The 20,302-nt window shown below is 39.6% G+C and overlaps 1 protein-coding gene across 1 annotated transcript; it reads left to right on the forward strand.

The window, feature by feature from the left end:
* Window positions 1-18,208: 18,208 nt before the first annotated feature.
* LOC134910815 (taste receptor type 2 member 43-like) lies at window positions 18,209-19,162 on the forward strand. The gene has a single exon (XM_063919198.1). It carries the CDS (start codon window positions 18,209-18,211, stop codon window positions 19,160-19,162), a length of 954 nt encoding a protein of 317 aa, XP_063775268.1.
* The last annotated feature ends 1,140 nt before the right edge of the window (window positions 19,163-20,302 follow it).

Below are 20,302 nucleotides of genomic sequence, written 5' to 3' on the forward strand. Positions count from 1 at the left end.
ACTGGAGGAAAACAGTGTTCAGAGCAGGGTTGTGGAGGAGCAGTCCGGAATCTGAGGAGGATGTATCAGTACAACAGGCTTTGGTGGGGTTTGGCCCTGATGGTGTGTGGATGATGGTGATGATGATGAGTTGGAGGTGTGATCTTTAACCAAAAGTGGTTGTGTTGTAAGATTTGCTTATGAAGAAAATGTTGCACTTGTCACAGTCGTTGCCAAGACGAGCCCCCAAAACGGCAGCCCAACTCCGCCGGCCTGCCCCCTACTGCCCAGTGACGGCCTCTGCCTGTCAATCCGGCAGAGTCGTTCACAAGGCTGAGCTGGCCATTGGCTGTTTGGCATGCGCCGGCGCACTGCAGCGTCGGCGCATGCGCAGTTCACACCTGATTGGCTGCTGTGTGAAAACGCACAGCAGTAATCAGTTCGGAAATTAGGTCCCATAGAGCGGAGGTGGAAGCGTAAGATGGCCAATGAATCTCATCTGCGAAGACAGATTACTGGTGGTTTCCCTATGCAGATTGAGTGGCTGGACTATGAGCAACTACTACAGAGAATAATACTGTCAGAAGTGAGTTAGATTTGGGTGGGTTATGTTTTCTAAACTGCAGTGAAGAAAAAAAAGCTGCCAGTATTTACCATGCACAGAAACAATATAATCCGCCAAAATCGAATTATCTCTGCACATGTTACATCTGCCCCACATGCAGTGCAACATGGTTTTACCCATTAGTGTGCTTTTTTGGGTTGAAACAAACCTGAAGCACCCCACATGTTCTGTGTTATGTGCATGTTAATGACAGCTATAAGACACAAGAAATATATATAAGCCCCCCAAAAAACCCTATTATTCAAATAATTTCCAACAGAGAAAGGATCACTGTTTATACCTAGAAATACATGTAAGGACTATTTTGTATTGTTTTAATACACCTCTCAAAACTTGTGTAAGCATTTGCTTGGTTAATAATGGAATTGCAATGCTAACAAAAGTTGTAAGTCTCATCTACAAATGTTTGGTTCAGTGTAGATAGGATTTCTCAGACATATTTAGAGACATTCCATGTGCATGTTGCCAGCCTTAATGCCTATTTTGTACTGTATTGCAAAAGACAAGCATAATGCCAGAGTCTGTTGCTGCCTGATTGGAGGGGTCCCACAATGGAGGCTGCACGTGGGTATCCTCCTCTTTTAAAACACCCCTGTGCTGTGTCCATCCAGTCTAGTGACTGCTGTGATGACTCCACACTGTGTCCATCCAGTCCAGTGGCTGCCTTGCTGACTCCCTGCTGTGTCCATTTAGTCTAGTGGCTGCTGTGCTGACTCCACACTATGTCCATCCAGTCCAGTGGCTGTCTTGCTGACTCTACATGGTGTCCATCCAGTCCAGTAGCTGCCTTGCTGACTCCATGCTGTGTCCATTCAGTCTAGTGGCTGCTGTGCTGACTCCACACTGTGTCCATCCAGTCCAGTGGCTGCCTTGCTGACTCCATGCTGTGTACATTCAGTCTAGTGGCTGTTGTGCTGACTCCACAGTGTCCATCCAGTCCAGTAGCTGCCTTGCTGACTCCATGCTGTGTCCATTCAGTCTAGTGGCTGCTGTGCTGACTCCACACTGTGTCCATCCAGTCCAGTGGCTGCTGTACTGACTTTCACACTGTGTCCATCCAGTCCAGTGGCTGCCTTGCTGACTCCATGCTGTGTCCATTCAGTCTAGTGGCTGCTGTGCTGACTCCACACTGTGTCCATCCAGTCCAGTAGCTGCCTTGCTGACTCCATGCTGTGTCCATTCAGTCTAGAGGCTGCTGTGCTGACTCCACACTGTGTCCATCCAGTCCAGTGGCTGCTGTGCTGACTCCATGCTGTGTCCATCTATTCCAGTGACTGAACTGACCTATGTCCACTCCAGCACCCTCGGGCTCCTTAGTATAATATTGGTGGAGCTAGATTATAACAGTACAGGCAGTTGGCAAATAATTGCTAATTATTTTTCATAGTGCAGGAATTTATTATACAACTATTGTGCTGGTGCTGCACTGTGACTGCGCAGACCGTACTCTACTGGTCTTTGACTCCCTGCAGTGTAAATAGTCATTTGTAAAAAACAATTGTTCATTTATTTGTACAACTGGTGTGTGCTGTACCGCACTGCCTTTGTTCACAACTTCACATAATTAAAATAAGTACAGTCTCTGCAGTGAGCTGTCAGTCATTTGCAAAAAAACAAAAATGGAAAAAAATGTACATGTATTTGTAGAGCTGGTGCATATGGGTTCTATTCAGTTAGTTGAGGTCCTGTGTCAAAGCTACCAAATTCCACCTCAGTTCCATTTTTACTAGACAAGCAATACCTCGGCTGTACCAGGATGTTAAAAAAAACGAATTATTTGCCTTCAAACTGCCATTGTACCACAGATATGTGGACAAATGGAACTGGGCAAAAAAAAGATTACATGACTGTGACAGTACAATGGGTGGGTGAATAGGAATATCAGCAGCATCTAACAAACAACACCAGCTTAATCTCTGTATGACTGGCTCCACTAAGAGGCATACTGCTAACAAAATGTTAGAAAAACTAAAGGATGTCAGCAAAATGGCTTACCACGCTTGGACTCTCCTCAGGACTGGTGATTTCTGATAATGCCACAAATATTGTGAAAGCATTACAGCTAGTGATGAGCGGGTTCGGTTTTACTCGGTTTTACTCGGTTCTCAAAACAGAACCTTATTGGCTATCCAAAACACGTGACACCCGTGAGCCAATAAGATGCCGTTTTGAGAACCGAGTAAAACCGAGTAAAACCGAACCCGCTCATCACTAATTACAGCTGGATGAATTCCAACATGTCCCATGTTTTGCTTACACAACCAACTTGGTGGTACACAGTTTTTTAAAGAAATAACAGGGGTTTGCTGGAGATACTGTCTGTGGCCTACAATATTTTGAAATATGTTGGGCATTGAGCAGCTGCATGAAGAAAACTGCAGCAGCTGCAAAAACAGTTCAATTTGCCCTGTCACCAACTGGAGCAAGTTGCAGTAAAAAGGTGGAATTTCACCATTTATATGCTTCAGTGGATAGAAGAACAACAAAAAGCCACCCACAGCTATATAACTAGTCATGACATTGGAAGAGAAGGGGAATGTACCTTACTGCAGCGCATTGTAAAATACTTTTTGTGTTGTGCAAGCTGCTCAAACCATTCGAAGTAGTCATCTGTGAGGTGATTTCAGACACTGCCAGCTTCAGTCAGTTGATTCTCCTAATTAGAGTTTTTGAAAAGCATCTCAAGAAATAAATGGAGGAGATGAAATTAAGTAATTCAACTAAGTACTTTATGTTGGGCTTGTAGATCAAGTTCTTTATTCGCTTCACCAGGATCCAAGGGTTGTCAATATCTCGATATTTGAACACAACATTTTGGTGATTGTGCTAGGTTTAGGTCATACGTCATGTCTTTCTTTTCAACTGACCTAGACCGTAAGAGATGCAAAGAGCTCCGTGTAAACAAGTTGTCAGTTCAAGTGGTACATGACATGACATCATCTCCTACTTCAATTTCTCTTGGAAATTTTGCTAACAGGAAGAAGTTAGCTTTTCCAAGACTTCGTGTAACTATACCCAAATATACTGTATATTCAGTGCAAAGTACAATTAAATATTCATATGCACCACTATTCATTATACGAACTTCAGATCCAACCATCTGGTGTGCACACTAGTTGCTTTTTATTAATTCAATTGCCATTTTGTGAATTTATGTTTGATATGTCACAAATTATCTATTGACTGCTGATAAATATAATTGTATATGTGTGTTTTTTATCTAAATAAGTTTTTTTGCTTTTCATATTTTTTTATAAATTGTGTTTTATTTTATAAACTGAGTAAGCATTATTAAGTGGCCGCTAGAAACCCTTTTCCAATTGTCTAACAACTAGAAGAGTCTGGCTACCTCTTCACTGGTTGGCCGCTGATCTGCATAATTACACACAAAGTGTCAACAAACCTTATTTAATTCTCAGCTTTCCAAAGAGACCCAGTGGTGATGCAGAGTAGTCAACACAACATTTTAAAATATGGTCAGGTCTAAAAGAAATGCCCAAAATTAGTAAAACCTGCAGTAACTCAATCAGATAAAGTATACATTCAAATAAAGGTGGGGGATTATTTAATTGAGAGCATACAAATTGGCATGTCACAAAGTCCCTTTGAGTACTGGAAGGAAAAAAAGACTATTAGGAGGCCCAGATTCAAGCTCTCTTTGTATTACTTAAGCTGTCCACTCTCCAGTGTGCACACAGAAAGAGTTTTCAGCACAGTCGGGAACCTTGTCAGCGAACAGCATAGGAGGCTACTTCCTCAAAATCTGAAAAAGATTAACTGGAAATTCCATGAGGAAGACCTTTAACCATAACTACAGCAAAGTACAGAGACGTCTTTAATGGTGGTTTCCAACAGGGATTAATTAATATTGTGTTACGATGATGTACACACTGATGAGGGTGAGAATGAGGATGATAATGATGATGACATCTTCCCAATGTAGAGATCATTGACAACACTATTAGCTTAGCTGCCTTAAGCCCATTGGTAGCTTGTCTTGTGGGGGCCCAAACAAACCAAGCACTTCAGCCACAAAAGTGTCAGTCTCTGTTACTTATGTGCTTGGTCTGTTAAACTGTACATGTCCTGTTTAATATCCAACATAAGGGTGGGTGACAGGGACAAAAGACAATTCCATCTTGCACCACTTTTCTGCCACTGCTGTGTGGCAATGTTTCATAGATGTGCTATAATCTGCCGCATGTTTGTGCCGCTGCTCAGTCACTTAGTAACCAGCCAGCTCGCTGCTGCCTTTAGCCTAAAGCAGATGAAAACAATATTGTGAGCTGTGAGGTGGTTAGAATTGACTGGAAATGACAGGAGAAAAATGTTTTACTAATACTGTAGTAAAAAAAGGTCAGACTTATGTTATTTTACATACAGATTCAAAATCAAAACTTGCTAGGGCAGTTTTGGCAATTCCAAAACCTAATACAGATCCCCAAAAAACAAATCCAGGAACAGAACACAGGGGTCGGTGCATATCCCTAATATATATATATATATTAGGTAGTGGAGAGTACAAGCGCTAATGAGTATAGTGATGGTTAAAATGGAATTAATTAGGTGGATCACAAGATTATTAAAAATGGCCTTAGGCACTTATCTGATAAAAACAAAACTTCAATCCGGTGTTCATCATTTTGGAAATCATGTAAAAGAAGAAACAGCAGACATAGTGTGTATCGTTCACAAATAAAAATAGAGCAATTTTGCTATAAAAAGGTACCAATATTTTAGGGAATTTTTGCTATTCCCAATAAAACATAGTGTGTATCGTTCACAGATAAAAATAAAGCAATTTTGCTATAAAAAGGTACCAATATTTTAGGGAATTTTTGCTATTCCCAATAAAATTATAATCTGTAGCTTCACGACATAAAATACAGATTTTAATGAACAATACAAAACACGGCTAGACAACACACGTACAAGATTCTAAAATCTTAAAAGCTTATCTGTCCGTTCTATGTGCAAGGGAATCAGTAACCAATTGTTCCATGGACACAGGATAGCCAAAGTTTATGCGTACAGGATAAAAGTAGTTCAAATGCTTATCTGTCCATCAATAGGAGTTTCAGCAGCAAACGGTCCCTTATATAGTGATATAAGGAAGGCACTCACCAGACTTATTGTAAATTGCAAGTATTTTTTTTAATCAAACCTCACATCAGCAGCATAATTGTAGTCACTCAACGTTTCGGTCCCAAGCCGGACCTTTGTCAAGACCAAAGTATACAGCAGTCCAAGTCAGCTGTATACTTTGGTCTTGACAAAGGTCTGGCTTGGGACCGAAACGTTGACCAACTACAATTATGCTGCTGATGTGAGGTTTGATAAAAAATGTATTTGCAATTTACAATAAGTCTGGTGAGTGCCTTCCCTATATCACTTTATTTATATTATGGGATTCTGCTGAAGAAAATATTACCCTGGAACTTGGGCACCCCAGCAGTTGTAGTTGGATTTAGTGAGAGTGCCGCTTCAAACTCTTCTGTATATATATATATATATATATATACAGATAGAGGGTCCGCACTCACGTTAGAGCAGTCATATGCTGGGGTGACATCCAATGAGGGAAAAGAATTCCAACTCCAATGTAATTCCAAATAAGGGGAGCACTCACCAGTCTTCAAGAAGGTATAAATTTTATTCAGGTCATCAATGACAAGCAGGTTAGATCGACGTTTCGGTCATGTTTCTGACCTTTGTCAGGATACCAGTACAGTGAACTGGTGCTACCTAAATACCCCCATAAGTCCCACCTCCCAATTAATCATAGCAACTCCCCCACACCCCATAACAAAAGATAATGTCATTAATTTATGTTATCAAATGAATCAACATACATACATGTAATAGAGAACAAGAGATCATATCAAATATCAGGCATAAATAATGTTATACTGACCTCCTCATGTAGTCACAAGCATGCAGTCACACACTATCAGCTTCGCGTGTGGCGTGCGTTCCACTGCGGCCCGTACTTCCGGTCCGTGGAACGCACATCCAGTACTTCCGGGATATAGATCCCGGGGTGTGCATAGATGTTGCCAGGTAACCATGTGAAGATGCGTCGTCATGTGCCATTAAGGCACTTCCTGTGCGCACGATAGTAGGGAAGTTATGTATCAACATAATATGGTTGCTTAGCAACCGTTATCGTCAGTGTGGATTCACAGGTCACCATATCAAAGCAAGAGCAATGTAGATCTATATAAAACGGGTTGTTATATCATGATCAGTGATATAGAGTAAAGAAAGGGCATCACATACCCAGATCTGAATTTAGATATAAACAAATAAATAAATAAAGAGCGATGTCCCACTAGTCATATACTAGGGGTAATGATATATTATATTATAAGTATCCCCTTCTAAAGCTATAAGTTGATAATTGCTATTAGGTTCCCGTGGTCATTGCTGAAATGTGTGTGACTACAAATAGTGACCACTTGGGGGGTAAGTAGGTTGGTGGGCGGTAGGTCGTTTGGGGTATCATTTAACATAAGTATAAATAGAGGTTCCAAAGAATGAATTCCAAAAAATAAATATCACATACAAAGATAGATAATCAGATACCATCCAGGTATATATTGGATATTTATATCTCATTAGTATTTGGTTTCAAGGATTGTATAGAAAAAATTCAAAAGAACCGACGACAGGAACAAAAATATATAAAAATAGAAAAAAGGAAAGAAAAAAGAAAAAATAGAATTATGTTAATTATATATAAAAAAATTTCAGAACAGTCCCACATGGAGGGTTAATGTGAGGTAAACCAACACGGAGTATCCTTTATAAAAAGATACTATAGTGTATTCCATCATTAAGGCCTCGTGGTCTTATTGTGTCCAGTCTGTATATCCAGGCGGCTTCTCGCTTCAATAGCAATTTTGCTCGGTCACCACCTCTTCTCGGTGCCTCCACTCTGTCTATTACCATACTTCTTAAGGATGCCAAAGAGTGTTTTGCCTCACAGAAGTGTCTACCAACAGGTTTGTCCGAGGTGCCACTTGATATTGCATTCCTGATGGAGAGACGGTGGTTGGCCATCCTCTCACGGAATGGACGAACCGTCTTCCCCACATATACCAGGGAACATGGGCATGTCAGGGTGTATACCACATAGTCAGAGGTACATGTCAATCTATGACGGATGGTTATTTTTTCTCCCGTATGTGGGTGATGGAAAAACTGGCCCGTGGTCATGCTTCTGCATGTGGTGCAGTTGATGCATTTGAAGCACCCTAATTTTTTGGGTATCTGCCACATATTGGATGTTTGCTGTACCATCCTGTCGGGCTGCATCAGTATATCTTTCAGATTGTGTGCACGTCTGAAACTGAGTAGTGGTTTGTCAGGTAATTTTTTCCTGAGTACGGGGTCCGTTTTGACCACTGGCCATAGGTTTCTAACTGCTCTCCGGATAACCGGACCTGCTGTGTTAAAGGTTGTAGAGATGACAAATGGATTATCCTTCTTATGTTTTTTATGTGAGGCTCCCCTATAGATGTTTTTGGCTTTATATAGGCATCTCATGATGGTCTTTTTGTCATACCCTCTTTTTTCAAATCTTTTTTTCATCTCATCTAGTTGCTTGACAGCTACTTCTTCATCTGAGTTGTTTCTGAGGACCCTTAGGAATTGAGATATTGGTAGATTCTGCTTCAATGGTCCAGGGTGGTGACTGTCAAAAGACAGTAGGTTGTTCCTGTCAGTCGGTTTTCTATACAATTTGAAACCATAGCCATCATTGGTGGTGTAAATACTGACATCCAGGAAGTCCACAGTATCAGTACTGGAGTGCATTGTAAATCTAATTGTGGAATCTAGGGCATTGAGATGCTCAACCATGTTCACCAGGGCCTCCTGGGTACCCACCCATATCAGAAAAACATCGTCTATAAATCTTCGATAGAAGGCGATACTATCTCCAAACGGCGGTATGATGTTAGTGGTCTCATATGCATCCATAAAGAGGTTTGCATACGACGGGGCTATGTTACTCCCCATCGCTGTCCCGGCCGTTTGAAGATAGTATCGCCCTCCGTAGGAGAAATAGTTGCAATTCAAAATCAATTCCAACAGATCCATCAGAAAATCTATCGGGGGTTGACCCCTATGTGATGCGGTCAGTGCTCGTTTGGTCATGGCTAGACCTTGGTTATGAGGGATCACCGTGTATAGTGAGGCCACATCCATAGTGACCAGAATCCTCTGGCCAGTATGGGTCTGTTGATTCAATAATCTTAGAAAGTCTTCAGTGTCTTTTAGATAGCTGTTGGTCTTCTTAACACAGACTTGTAAAAAACTGTCTACATATTGTGCTACTTTAGAGAAGAGTGAATTGCGTGCGGAAATTATTGGACGGCCAGGAGGTCTGTCCAAAGTCTTATGTATTTTAGGTATCACGTATAGGATAGGAGTAATAGGGAAGTCTGTTTTAAGAAAAGCAACAGTATCCTCATCTATCCAGTTCTGAGTGAATGCCATGTCTAGGACATTATCTAGCCTTTTCTTAAAGACTACACCAGGATCCCCCGGTAATAGTCTATAAGTTCCTGCATCAGCAAGTTGTCTCCGTACTTCTGCATCATAATCTGTGGTGTTCAGTATTACAACTGCTCCCCCCTTGTCTGCGGGTCTCACAGTAATGCTGGAGTTGTTTCTAATCTCATATAGTGCCTTCCTCTCAATGGCCGAAAGATTGTGTCTAATCATTTTTTGTTTAGTCAGTGATTTTTTGACTTCTGAGTCAAGCATTCTGGTGAACGTTCTAATGCTAGAGTTATAGGATATTGGATCATATGTACTTTTATTTTTAAATGGATTAGCTGTCTCAGTCATAGGTTTATCATTGGCAAATTTTTCTGCTAATCTCAGTTTCCTACTGGTCTTAAATGTATCAATTGACCAATTAAAGTCATCAAATTTGGGGGTGGGGATAAAACTTAAACCCCTAGAGAGGACACTCATTTCCGCTGGTGTAAGTTTATGTGAAGATAAATTAATTACTAATTCTTCTGGGCTTTGGTCGTTTTTTTCTTTTCTTTTGTAGTTGCCCCGCCGGAGGTGGGGCCTTCTATGTTTAAATTCTGTTCACCAAATCGCGATCGTGTGTTAGCTCTTGGTAATGGGGTTTTTTTATATGCCTGGGAGTCAGAGGAATCCCTCTCAGAGGAGGAGTAACTCTCAAACTGTGGGCGGTCCTGTCTAAACCTATTGCCTCTATATCTAGAGGAGGAGTTGTCATTACCCACCAACCACCTATATACTCTGTGATCTTTATAGTCTCTATCAACTTTTTCTAGTTTGGCTCTCTTAAAAGTGATCAAATCCTTACGATGTTTGTCAATATGTTGTTTAAGTTTAGTCAACCACTGTTGTGTGTTATCCTTCTGTAGGGTCTCAACCGCTATTGGTTTGAAGTCAACGATTTCTGTTCTCAATTTTTTTAATTCGCTACCCACCTCCTCAATAACTAGTAAAAGTAAATCAAACGAACATTTATTTAAAATAGAACACCATTTGCTGCAGAAAGCTGGGTTACCTCTCCCAATTGTGGGGGTATTGTTGAGACGAAAGCCTCTAGGTATCTGTTTTTTACGGAAATAATCCGAAAGGAACTGCCCATGCAGCAAAAGGTCAATCTCACGTTTCTCAAGGTTTAGTAATTTGTGATATATGTCAATAACACTCCCAGCTGGTATTTGTTCAAAATCATTAAATTCAGACAGTACCCTTTCTGCATCATCATCAGTAAATACTAATACATCACGTTCAGCAGCTAATAGTAATTCTGTTGAAACAATCCCTTCCATAGAGGTAATTTACACCACCAATTAGGCTTCCAAAAAAGAAGAATGTTACAAGGAGGACGTCAAGAGACCTCTTTATATAAAAAAGGAAAAAATAGAAAAATTGAAAAAATTAAAAAAAGGAGAAAAAAGAAAAAATCAAAAACGACAAACAAAAATAGACAGTCCACTGTCGTCCAGTTTCCATAGAAGCCACCAGTACAATCCACTGGAAATTCAAGAATCATCCAAATTCAATCCATCAATATTAATGTTCCATTTAAATGAGGATATATGGTCACTGGTGCAGGACCAGATTTGGAAACAGGTTACAAATCATTACATACAGATAGAGGGTCCGCACTCACGTTAGAGCAGTCATATGCTGGGGTGACATCCAATGAGGGAAAAGAATTCCAACTCCAATGTAATTCCAAATAAGGGGAGCACTCACCAGTCTTCAAGAAGGTATAAATTTTATTCAGGTCATCAATGACAAGCAGGTTAGATCGACGTTTCGGTCATGTTTCTGACCTTTGTCAGGATACCAGTACAGTGAACTGGTGCTACCTAAATACCCCCATAAGTCCCACCTCCCAATTAATCATAGCAACTCCCCCACACCCCATAACAAAAGATAATGTCATTAATTTATGTTATCAAATGAATCAACATACATACATGTAATAGAGAACAAGAGATCATATCAAATATCAGGCATAAATAATGTTATACTGACCTCCTCATGTAGTCACAAGCATGCAGTCACACACTATCAGCTTCGCGTGTGGCGTGCGTTCCACTGCGGCCCGTACTTCCGGTCCGTGGAACGCACATCCAGTACTTCCGGGATATAGATCCCGGGGTGTGCATAGATGTTGCCAGGTAACCATGTGAAGATGCGTCGTCATGTGCCATTAAGGCACTTCCTGTGCGCACGATAGTAGGGAAGTTATGTATCAACATAATATGGTTGCTTAGCAACCGTTATCGTCAGTGTGGATTCACAGGTCACCATATCAAAGCAAGAGCAATGTAGATCTATATAAAACGGGTTGTTATATCATGATCAGTGATATAGAGTAAAGAAAGGGCATCACATACCCAGATCTGAATTTAGATATAAACAAATAAATAAATAAAGAGCGATGTCCCACTAGTCATATACTAGGGGTAATGATATATTATATTATAAGTATCCCCTTCTAAAGCTATAAGTTGATAATTGCTATTAGGTTCCCGTGGTCATTGCTGAAATGTGTGTGACTACAAATAGTGACCACTTGGGGGGTAAGTAGGTTGGTGGGCGGTAGGTCGTTTGGGGTATCATTTAACATAAGTATAAATAGAGGTTCCAAAGAATGAATTCCAAAAAATAAATATCACATACAAAGATAGATAATCAGATACCATCCAGGTATATATTGGATATTTATATCTCATTAGTATTTGGTTTCAAGGATTGTATAGAAAAAATTCAAAAGAACCGACGACAGGAACAAAAATATATAAAAATAGAAAAAAGGAAAGAAAAAAGAAAAAATAGAATTATGTTATTATATATAAAAAAATTTCAGAACAGTCCCACATGGAGGGTTAATGTGAGGTAAACCAACACGGAGTATCCTTTCTTTTTTCTTTCCTTTTTTCTATTTTTATATATTTTTGTTCCTGTCGTCGGTTCTTTTGAATTTTTTCTATACAATCCTTGAAACCAAATACTAATGAGATATAAATATCCAATATATACCTGGATGGTATCTGATTATCTATCTTTGTATGTGATATTTATTTTTTGGAATTCATTCTTTGGAACCTCTATTTATACTTATGTTAAATGATACCCCAAACGACCTACCGCCCACCAACCTACTTACCCCCCAAGTGGTCACTATTTGTAGTCACACACATTTCAGCAATGACCACGGGAACCTAATAGCAATTATCAACTTATAGCTTTAGAAGGGGATACTTATAATATAATATATCATTACCCCTAGTATATGACTAGTGGGACATCGCTCTTTATTTATTTATTTGTTTATATCTAAATTCAGATCTGGGTATGTGATGCCCTTTCTTTACTCTATATCACTGATCATGATATAACAACCCGTTTTATATAGATCTACATTGCTCTTGCTTTGATATGGTGACCTGTGAATCCACACTGACGATAACGGTTGCTAAGCAACCATATTATGTTGATACATAACTTCCCTACTATCGTGCGCACAGGAAGTGCCTTAATGGCACATGACGACGCATCTTCACATGGTTACCTGGCAACATCTATGCACACCCCGGGATCTATATCCCGGAAGTACTGGATGTGCGTTCCACGGACCGGAAGTACGGGCCGCAGTGGAACGCACGCCACACGCGAAGCTGATAGTGTGTGACTGCATGCTTGTGACTACATGAGGAGGTCAGTATAACATTATTTATGCCTGATATTTGATATGATCTCTTGTTCTCTATTACATGTATGTATGTTGATTCATTTGATAACATAAATTAATGACATTATCTTTTGTTATGGGGTGTGGGGGAGTTGCTATGATTAATTGGGAGGTGGGACTTATGGGGGTATTTAGGTAGCACCAGTTCACTGTACTGGTATCCTGACAAAGGTCAGAAACATGACCGAAACGTCGATCTAACCTGCTTGTCATTGATGACCTGAATAAAATTTATACCTTCTTGAAGACTGGTGAGTGCTCCCCTTATTTGGAATTACATTGGAGTTGGAATTCTTTTCCCTCATTGGATGTCACCCCAGCATATGACTGCTCTAACGTGAGTGCGGACCCTCTATCTGTATGTAATGATTTGTAACCTGTTTCCAAATCTGGTCCTGCACCAGTGACCATATATCCTCATTTAAATGGAACATTAATATTGATGGATTGAATTTGGATGATTCTTGAATTTCCAGTGGATTGTACTGGTGGCTTCTATGGAAACTGGACGACAGTGGACTGTCTATTTTTGTTTGTCGTTTTTGATTTTTTCTTTTTTCTCCTTTTTTTTAATTTTTTCAATTTTTCTATTTTTTCCTTTTTTATATAAAGAGGTCTCTTGACGTCCTCCTTGTAACATTCTTCTTTTTTGGAAGCCTAATTGGTGGTGTAAATTACCTCTATGGAAGGGATTGTTTCAACAGAATTACTATTAGCTGCTGAACGTGATGTATTAGTATTTACTGATGATGATGCAGAAAGGGTACTGTCTGAATTTAATGATTTTGAACAAATACCAGCTGGGAGTGTTATTGACATATATCACAAATTACTAAACCTTGAGAAACGTGAGATTGACCTTTTGCTGCATGGGCAGTTCCTTTCGGATTATTTCCGTAAAAAACAGATACCTAGAGGCTTTCGTCTCAACAATACCCCCACAATTGGGAGAGGTAACCCAGCTTTCTGCAGCAAATGGTGTTCTATTTTAAATAAATGTTCGTTTGATTTACTTTTACTAGTTATTGAGGAGGTGGGTAGCGAATTTAAAAAAATTGAGAACAGAAATCGTTGACTTCAAACCAATAGCGGTTGAGACCCTACAGAAGGATAACACACAACAGTGGTTGACTAAACTTAAACAACATATTGACAAACATCGTAAGGATTTGATCACTTTTAAGAGAGCCAAACTAGAAAAAGTTGATAGAGACTATAAAGATCACAGAGTATATAGGTGGTTGGTGGGTAATGACAACTCCTCCTCTAGATATAGAGGCAATAGGTTTAGACAGGACCGCCCACAGTTTGAGAGTTACTCCTCCTCTGAGAGGGATTCCTCTGACTCCCAGGCATATAAAAAACCCCCATTACCAAGAGCTAACACACGATCGCGATTTGGTGAACAGAATTTAAACATAGAAGGCCCCACCTCCGGCGGGGCAACTACAAAAGAAAAGAAAAAAACGACCAAAGCCCAGAAGAATTAGTAATTAATTTATCTTCACATAAACTTACACCAGCGGAAATGAGTGTCCTCTCTAGGGGTTTAAGTTTTATCCCCACCCCCAAATTTGATGACTTTAATTGGTCAATTGATACATTTAAGACCAGTAGGAAACTGAGATTAGCAGAAAAATTTGCCAATGATAAACCTATGACTGAGACAGCTAATCCATTTAAAAATAAAAGTACATATGATCCAATATCCTATAACTCTAGCATTAGAACGTTCACCAGAATGCTTGACTCAGAAGTCAAAAAATCACTGACTAAACAAAAAATGATTAGACACAATCTTTCGGCCATTGAGAGGAAGGCACTATATGAGATTAGAAACAACTCCAGCATTACTGTGAGACCCGCAGACAAGGGGGGAGCAGTTGTAATACTGAACACCACAGATTATGATGCAGAAGTACGGAGACAACTTGCTGATGCAGGAACTTATAGACTATTACCGGGGGATCCTGGTGTAGTCTTTAAGAAAAGGCTAGATAATGTCCTAGACATGGCATTCACTCAGAACTGGATAGATGAGGATACTGTTGCTTTTCTTAAAACAGACTTCCCTATTACTCCTATCCTATACGTGATACCTAAAATACATAAGACTTTGGACAGACCTCCTGGCCGTCCAATAATTTCCGCACGCAATTCACTCTTCTCTAAAGTAGCACAATATGTAGACAGTTTTTTACAAGTCTGTGTTAAGAAGACCAACAGCTATCTAAAAGACACTGAAGACTTTCTAAGATTATTGAATCAACAGACCCATACTGGCCAGAGGATTCTGGTCACTATGGATGTGGCCTCACTATACACGGTGATCCCTCATAACCAAGGTCTAGCCATGACCAAACGAGCACTGACCGCATCACATAGGGGTCAACCCCCGATAGATTTTCTGATGGATCTGTTGGAATTGATTTTGAATTGCAACTATTTCTCCTACGGAGGGCGATACTATCTTCAAACGGCCGGGACAGCGATGGGGAGTAACATAGCCCCGTCGTATGCAAACCTCTTTATGGATGCATATGAGACCACTAACATCATACCGCCGTTTGGAGATAGTATCGCCTTCTATCGAAGATTTATAGACGATGTTTTTCTGATATGGGTGGGTACCCAGGAGGCCCTGGTGAACATGGTTGAGCATCTCAATGCCCTAGATTCCACAATTAGATTTACAATGCACTCCAGTACTGATACTGTGGACTTCCTGGATGTCAGTATTTACACCACCAATGATGGCTATGGTTTCAAATTGTATAGAAAACCGACTGACAGGAACAACCTACTGTCTTTTGACAGTCACCACCCTGGACCATTGAAGCAGAATCTACCAATATCTCAATTCCTAAGGGTCCTCAGAAACAACTCAGATGAAGAAGTAGCTGTCAAGCAACTAGATGAGATGAAAAAAAGATTTGAAAAAAGAGGGTATGACAAAAAGACCATCATGAGATGCCTATATAAAGCCAAAAACATCTATAGGGGAGCCTCACATAAAAAACATAAGAAGGATAATCCATTTGTCATCTCTACAACCTTTAACACAGCAGGTCCGGTTATCCGGAGAGCAGTTAGAAACCTATGGCCAGTGGTCAAAACGGACCCCGTACTCAGGAAAAAATTACCTGACAAACCACTACTCAGTTTCAGACGTGCACACAATCTGAAAGATATACTGATGCAGCCCGACAGGATGGTACAGCAAACATCCAATATGTGGCAGATACCCAAAAAATTAGGGTGCTTCAAATGCATCAACTGCACCACATGCAGAAGCATGACCACGGGCCAGTTTTTCCATCACCCACATACGGGAGAAAAAATAACCATCCGTCATAGATTGACATGTACCTCTGACTATGTGGTATACACCCTGACATGCCCATGTTCCCTGGTATATGTGGGGAAGACGGTTCGTCCATTCCGTGAGAGGATGGCCAACCACCGTCTCTCCATCAGGAATGCAATATCAAGTGGCACCTCGGACAAACCTGTTGGTAGACACTTCTGTGAGGCAAAACACTCTTTGGCATCCTTAAGAAGTATGGTAATAGACAGAGTGGAGGCACCGAGAAGAGGTGGTGACCGAGCAAAATTGCTATTGAAGCGAGAAGCCGCCTGGATATACAGACTGGACACAATAAGACCACGAGGCCTTAATGATGGAATACACTATAGTATCTTTTTATAAAGGATACTCCGTGTTGGTTTACCTCACATTAACCCTCCATGTGGGACTGTTCTGAAATTTTTTTATATATAATTAACATAATTCTATTTTTTCTTTTTTCTTTCCTTTTTTCTATTTTTATATATTTTTGTTCCTGTCGTCGGTTCTTTTGAATTTTTTCTATACAATCCTTGAAACCAAATACTAATGAGATATAAATATCCAATATATACCTGGATGGTATCTGATTATCTATCTTTGTATGTGATATTTATTTTTTGGAATTCATTCTTTGGAACCTCTATTTATACTTATGTTAAATGATACCCCAAACGACCTACCGCCCACCAACCTACTTACCCCCCAAGTGGTCACTATTTGTAGTCACACACATTTCAGCAATGACCACGGGAACCTAATAGCAATTATCAACTTATAGCTTTAGAAGGGGATACTTATAATATAATATATCATTACCCCTAGTATATGACTAGTGGGACATCGCTCTTTATTTATTTATTTGTTTATATCTAAATTCAGATCTGGGTATGTGATGCCCTTTCTTTACTCTATATCACTGATCATGATATAACAACCCGTTTTATATAGATCTACATTGCTCTTGCTTTGATATGGTGACCTGTGAATCCACACTGACGATAACGGTTGCTAAGCAACCATATTATGTTGATACATAACTTCCCTACTATCGTGCGCACAGGAAGTGCCTTAATGGCACATGACGACGCATCTTCACATGGTTACCTGGCAACATCTATGCACACCCCGGGATCTATATCCCGGAAGTACTGGATGTGCGTTCCACGGACCGGAAGTACGGGCCGCAGTGGAACGCACGCCACACGCGAAGCTGATAGTGTGTGACTGCATGCTTGTGACTACATGAGGAGGTCAGTATAACATTATTTATGCCTGATATTTGATATGATCTCTTGTTCTCTATTACATGTATGTATGTTGATTCATTTGATAACATAAATTAATGACATTATCTTTTGTTATGGGGTGTGGGGGAGTTGCTATGATTAATTGGGAGGTGGGACTTATGGGGGTATTTAGGTAGCACCAGTTCACTGTACTGGTATCCTGACAAAGGTCAGAAACATGACCGAAACGTCGATCTAACCTGCTTGTCATTGATGACCTGAATAAAATTTATACCTTCTTGAAGACTGGTGAGTGCTCCCCTTATTTGGAATTATATATATATATATATATATACAGTATATATATATGTATATAGATAGATAGATATAGATAGATATATTATGTCTCACAATCATGTCTCACAAAGTCATTATTTCATATATTTCTTTGCATATTTATAAATAAATAAGTATATCTAGATCATTCTAGCTTTAAAATTCATTATAAAAATATGGTGCTTATAAAATGTAATTTTTTTAGTGTTACATTTATGTTTTTCCATTGCCTTATAATAACATCCAACAGGGGACACTTAGTAAAATTTACACATGACTTGCATACAGTATTTGTATAAGCAGGAACAGCTGCAATGTTTTACATTATTATTTGCATTATGCAGTGATATAAAGAGACTGACCTGTAACTCAGGACTCACCTGTATTGTTGTTCATTACGAGAGATCTCTTCTATCACTGAAGTCATGAACAGGTCAATGGATGAAGAATATAATGTACATCTGAGTTGGGCTGTTGCATCAGGAATCACCTGTACAGCTGCACTAGTGATAAATGGATTTATCGTGTCTGTGATTGCCACCGACTGGATAAAACAAAGACCAGTGATGGCGACTGACCAAATTCTCACCTCCCTCGGGATCACAAGGATTATCTACCAATCTGTATACCTACTGGACATCTTTTTTGACAAGTTCTTTATAAAAAGACATATAATATATATGGCGATTGTTTACTTTATTTATGAAGTCTCCTTCTATGTCGGCATCTGTTTAGTAAACCTTCTCACTGTTGTCTTCTGTCTGAAGATCTACAACTCACACAATGCCTTCTTTCGACGTCTGAAGATGATGATATTACAGAGGGTCGTCTGTCTAATTATTGCCTATGTGCTGATTCCAATTTGTTACTTTGCAATATTTGTATTAATTGCTATTATTACATTGCCTCAGAATGTATTGAACACAACATACATAAAGGAAGTAAGTGAAACTAACATGTATACATCTTTACTATGGGACACTGCGCTATTTCTCGTGTACGTCATGTCATCCGTCCTTCTTATTTCCGTTCTGTGCCATCACATGAAAAGGATGAGTTGTGACAGAGCTGTAACAGGACAACTGGACACTTATTACAAGATTATAAAGTTCTCAGCTTTCTCATTATTTAGTTACATCTTTTATTTTGTCGCCCGTGTTACTTTATGGCTATATCTGGGATCACTGGATGATGTAGGAATTCATTTTATTATGAATGTTTTTCCAACTCTGCATTCTGTGTACCTGATCTATGTAACAGCCAGGCTAAGGACTTGTCTCTCTGCAATTCTCCAACAAGGAACCAAATTCTGGCTCAGTTGCAGACGTTGTTATCCTGAAGACGGAGATCCGGTGGAGACAATCACTCAAAGACTTTAGAAAGGTCCATACAACTAATTAATGTGATCTTTTTGTAAATTGTAATATATATTGTGTGAAATTAATTACTATACCTCACTGATCAGAAACACATAAGACTAAATATCTGGACTTGAAAGGAAGCTGAGGGTTGATTCAGAGTAGCTTGCAAGTTGGTTGCTTTGCATCTATGGAAGTAAATATGGCTCTTTGCCCATATAGACAATTGAACTGTAGGCATGTATACAGCCACACCGCCCCAGTTCATCTATTTGTAGAAGAAGCTGTAAATTGATGTTTAAGCATTGAATAAGAAAATGGAGATGTCTAACAATGCAAGGGTATAGGGAAGTACTGTGCAGATTACTGTCCAACTATGTGCTGAGAGAGCTGGACCTGGGACAAAGTTTGCTCTGGGATTGAGCATGAGAAGCTGAAGTAATGGATCAGTTGAAACTGATTTTTACATCTAGGTCTGAGCGTTGGTAAGTACACATTGCGATAGTAACTGTTATTGGATAAGACAAGAGGCTCAAATTTGATCATCAATGCTATACAAATGTTGCATATCAAATTAAACAACACAGTCTCCTGGTTCACTGGATGCTAGTGAAGTTACATGGGACCTGTCAGCTCACTTAAGCTAGGCATCTCACGCTTCTGATGGAGCCGTTCTAATCGTGGCTCCGTCTGCGACTCAGTGCACCCGGCGAGATGCACTTCCGGGAACGAATGGAACATGCGTGCATCATAGATGTGCACACGTTCCATTCAAAGTAAATGGGAGCGCCTCTTTACGCTCGCTGGCGGGGCTAGGCACATGTGTATATTATCCCTCTTAACAAAGATTTTGAATTAAAATGGTTTTTACAGCACCTCTTTTTTTGCATTTTTTCATGTTTTTATAATATAGTTTACTATTTTAAAATATCTTGTCATTATTATTTATATGTATTTCTTATTGTGAATTTTATATGTTTTTTTAAAAATGAAGATTATTTACAAAAAACTATTAGGGGTTACCATGGAGATGTTTAATTAACATTTTGGACACTGGCCACATCATTTCTGATCCATGGTCTTTGTCACCCCAGCCACAAGATGATTGCATAAGTTACTATGGACACCATTTGTTAGCAAAATATTGATTCCAACATGACC

The sequence above is a fragment of the Pseudophryne corroboree genome, chromosome 4 (genome assembly GCF_028390025.1).
Source record: "Pseudophryne corroboree isolate aPseCor3 chromosome 4, aPseCor3.hap2, whole genome shotgun sequence".
Taxonomy (NCBI): domain Eukaryota; kingdom Metazoa; phylum Chordata; class Amphibia; order Anura; family Myobatrachidae; genus Pseudophryne; species Pseudophryne corroboree.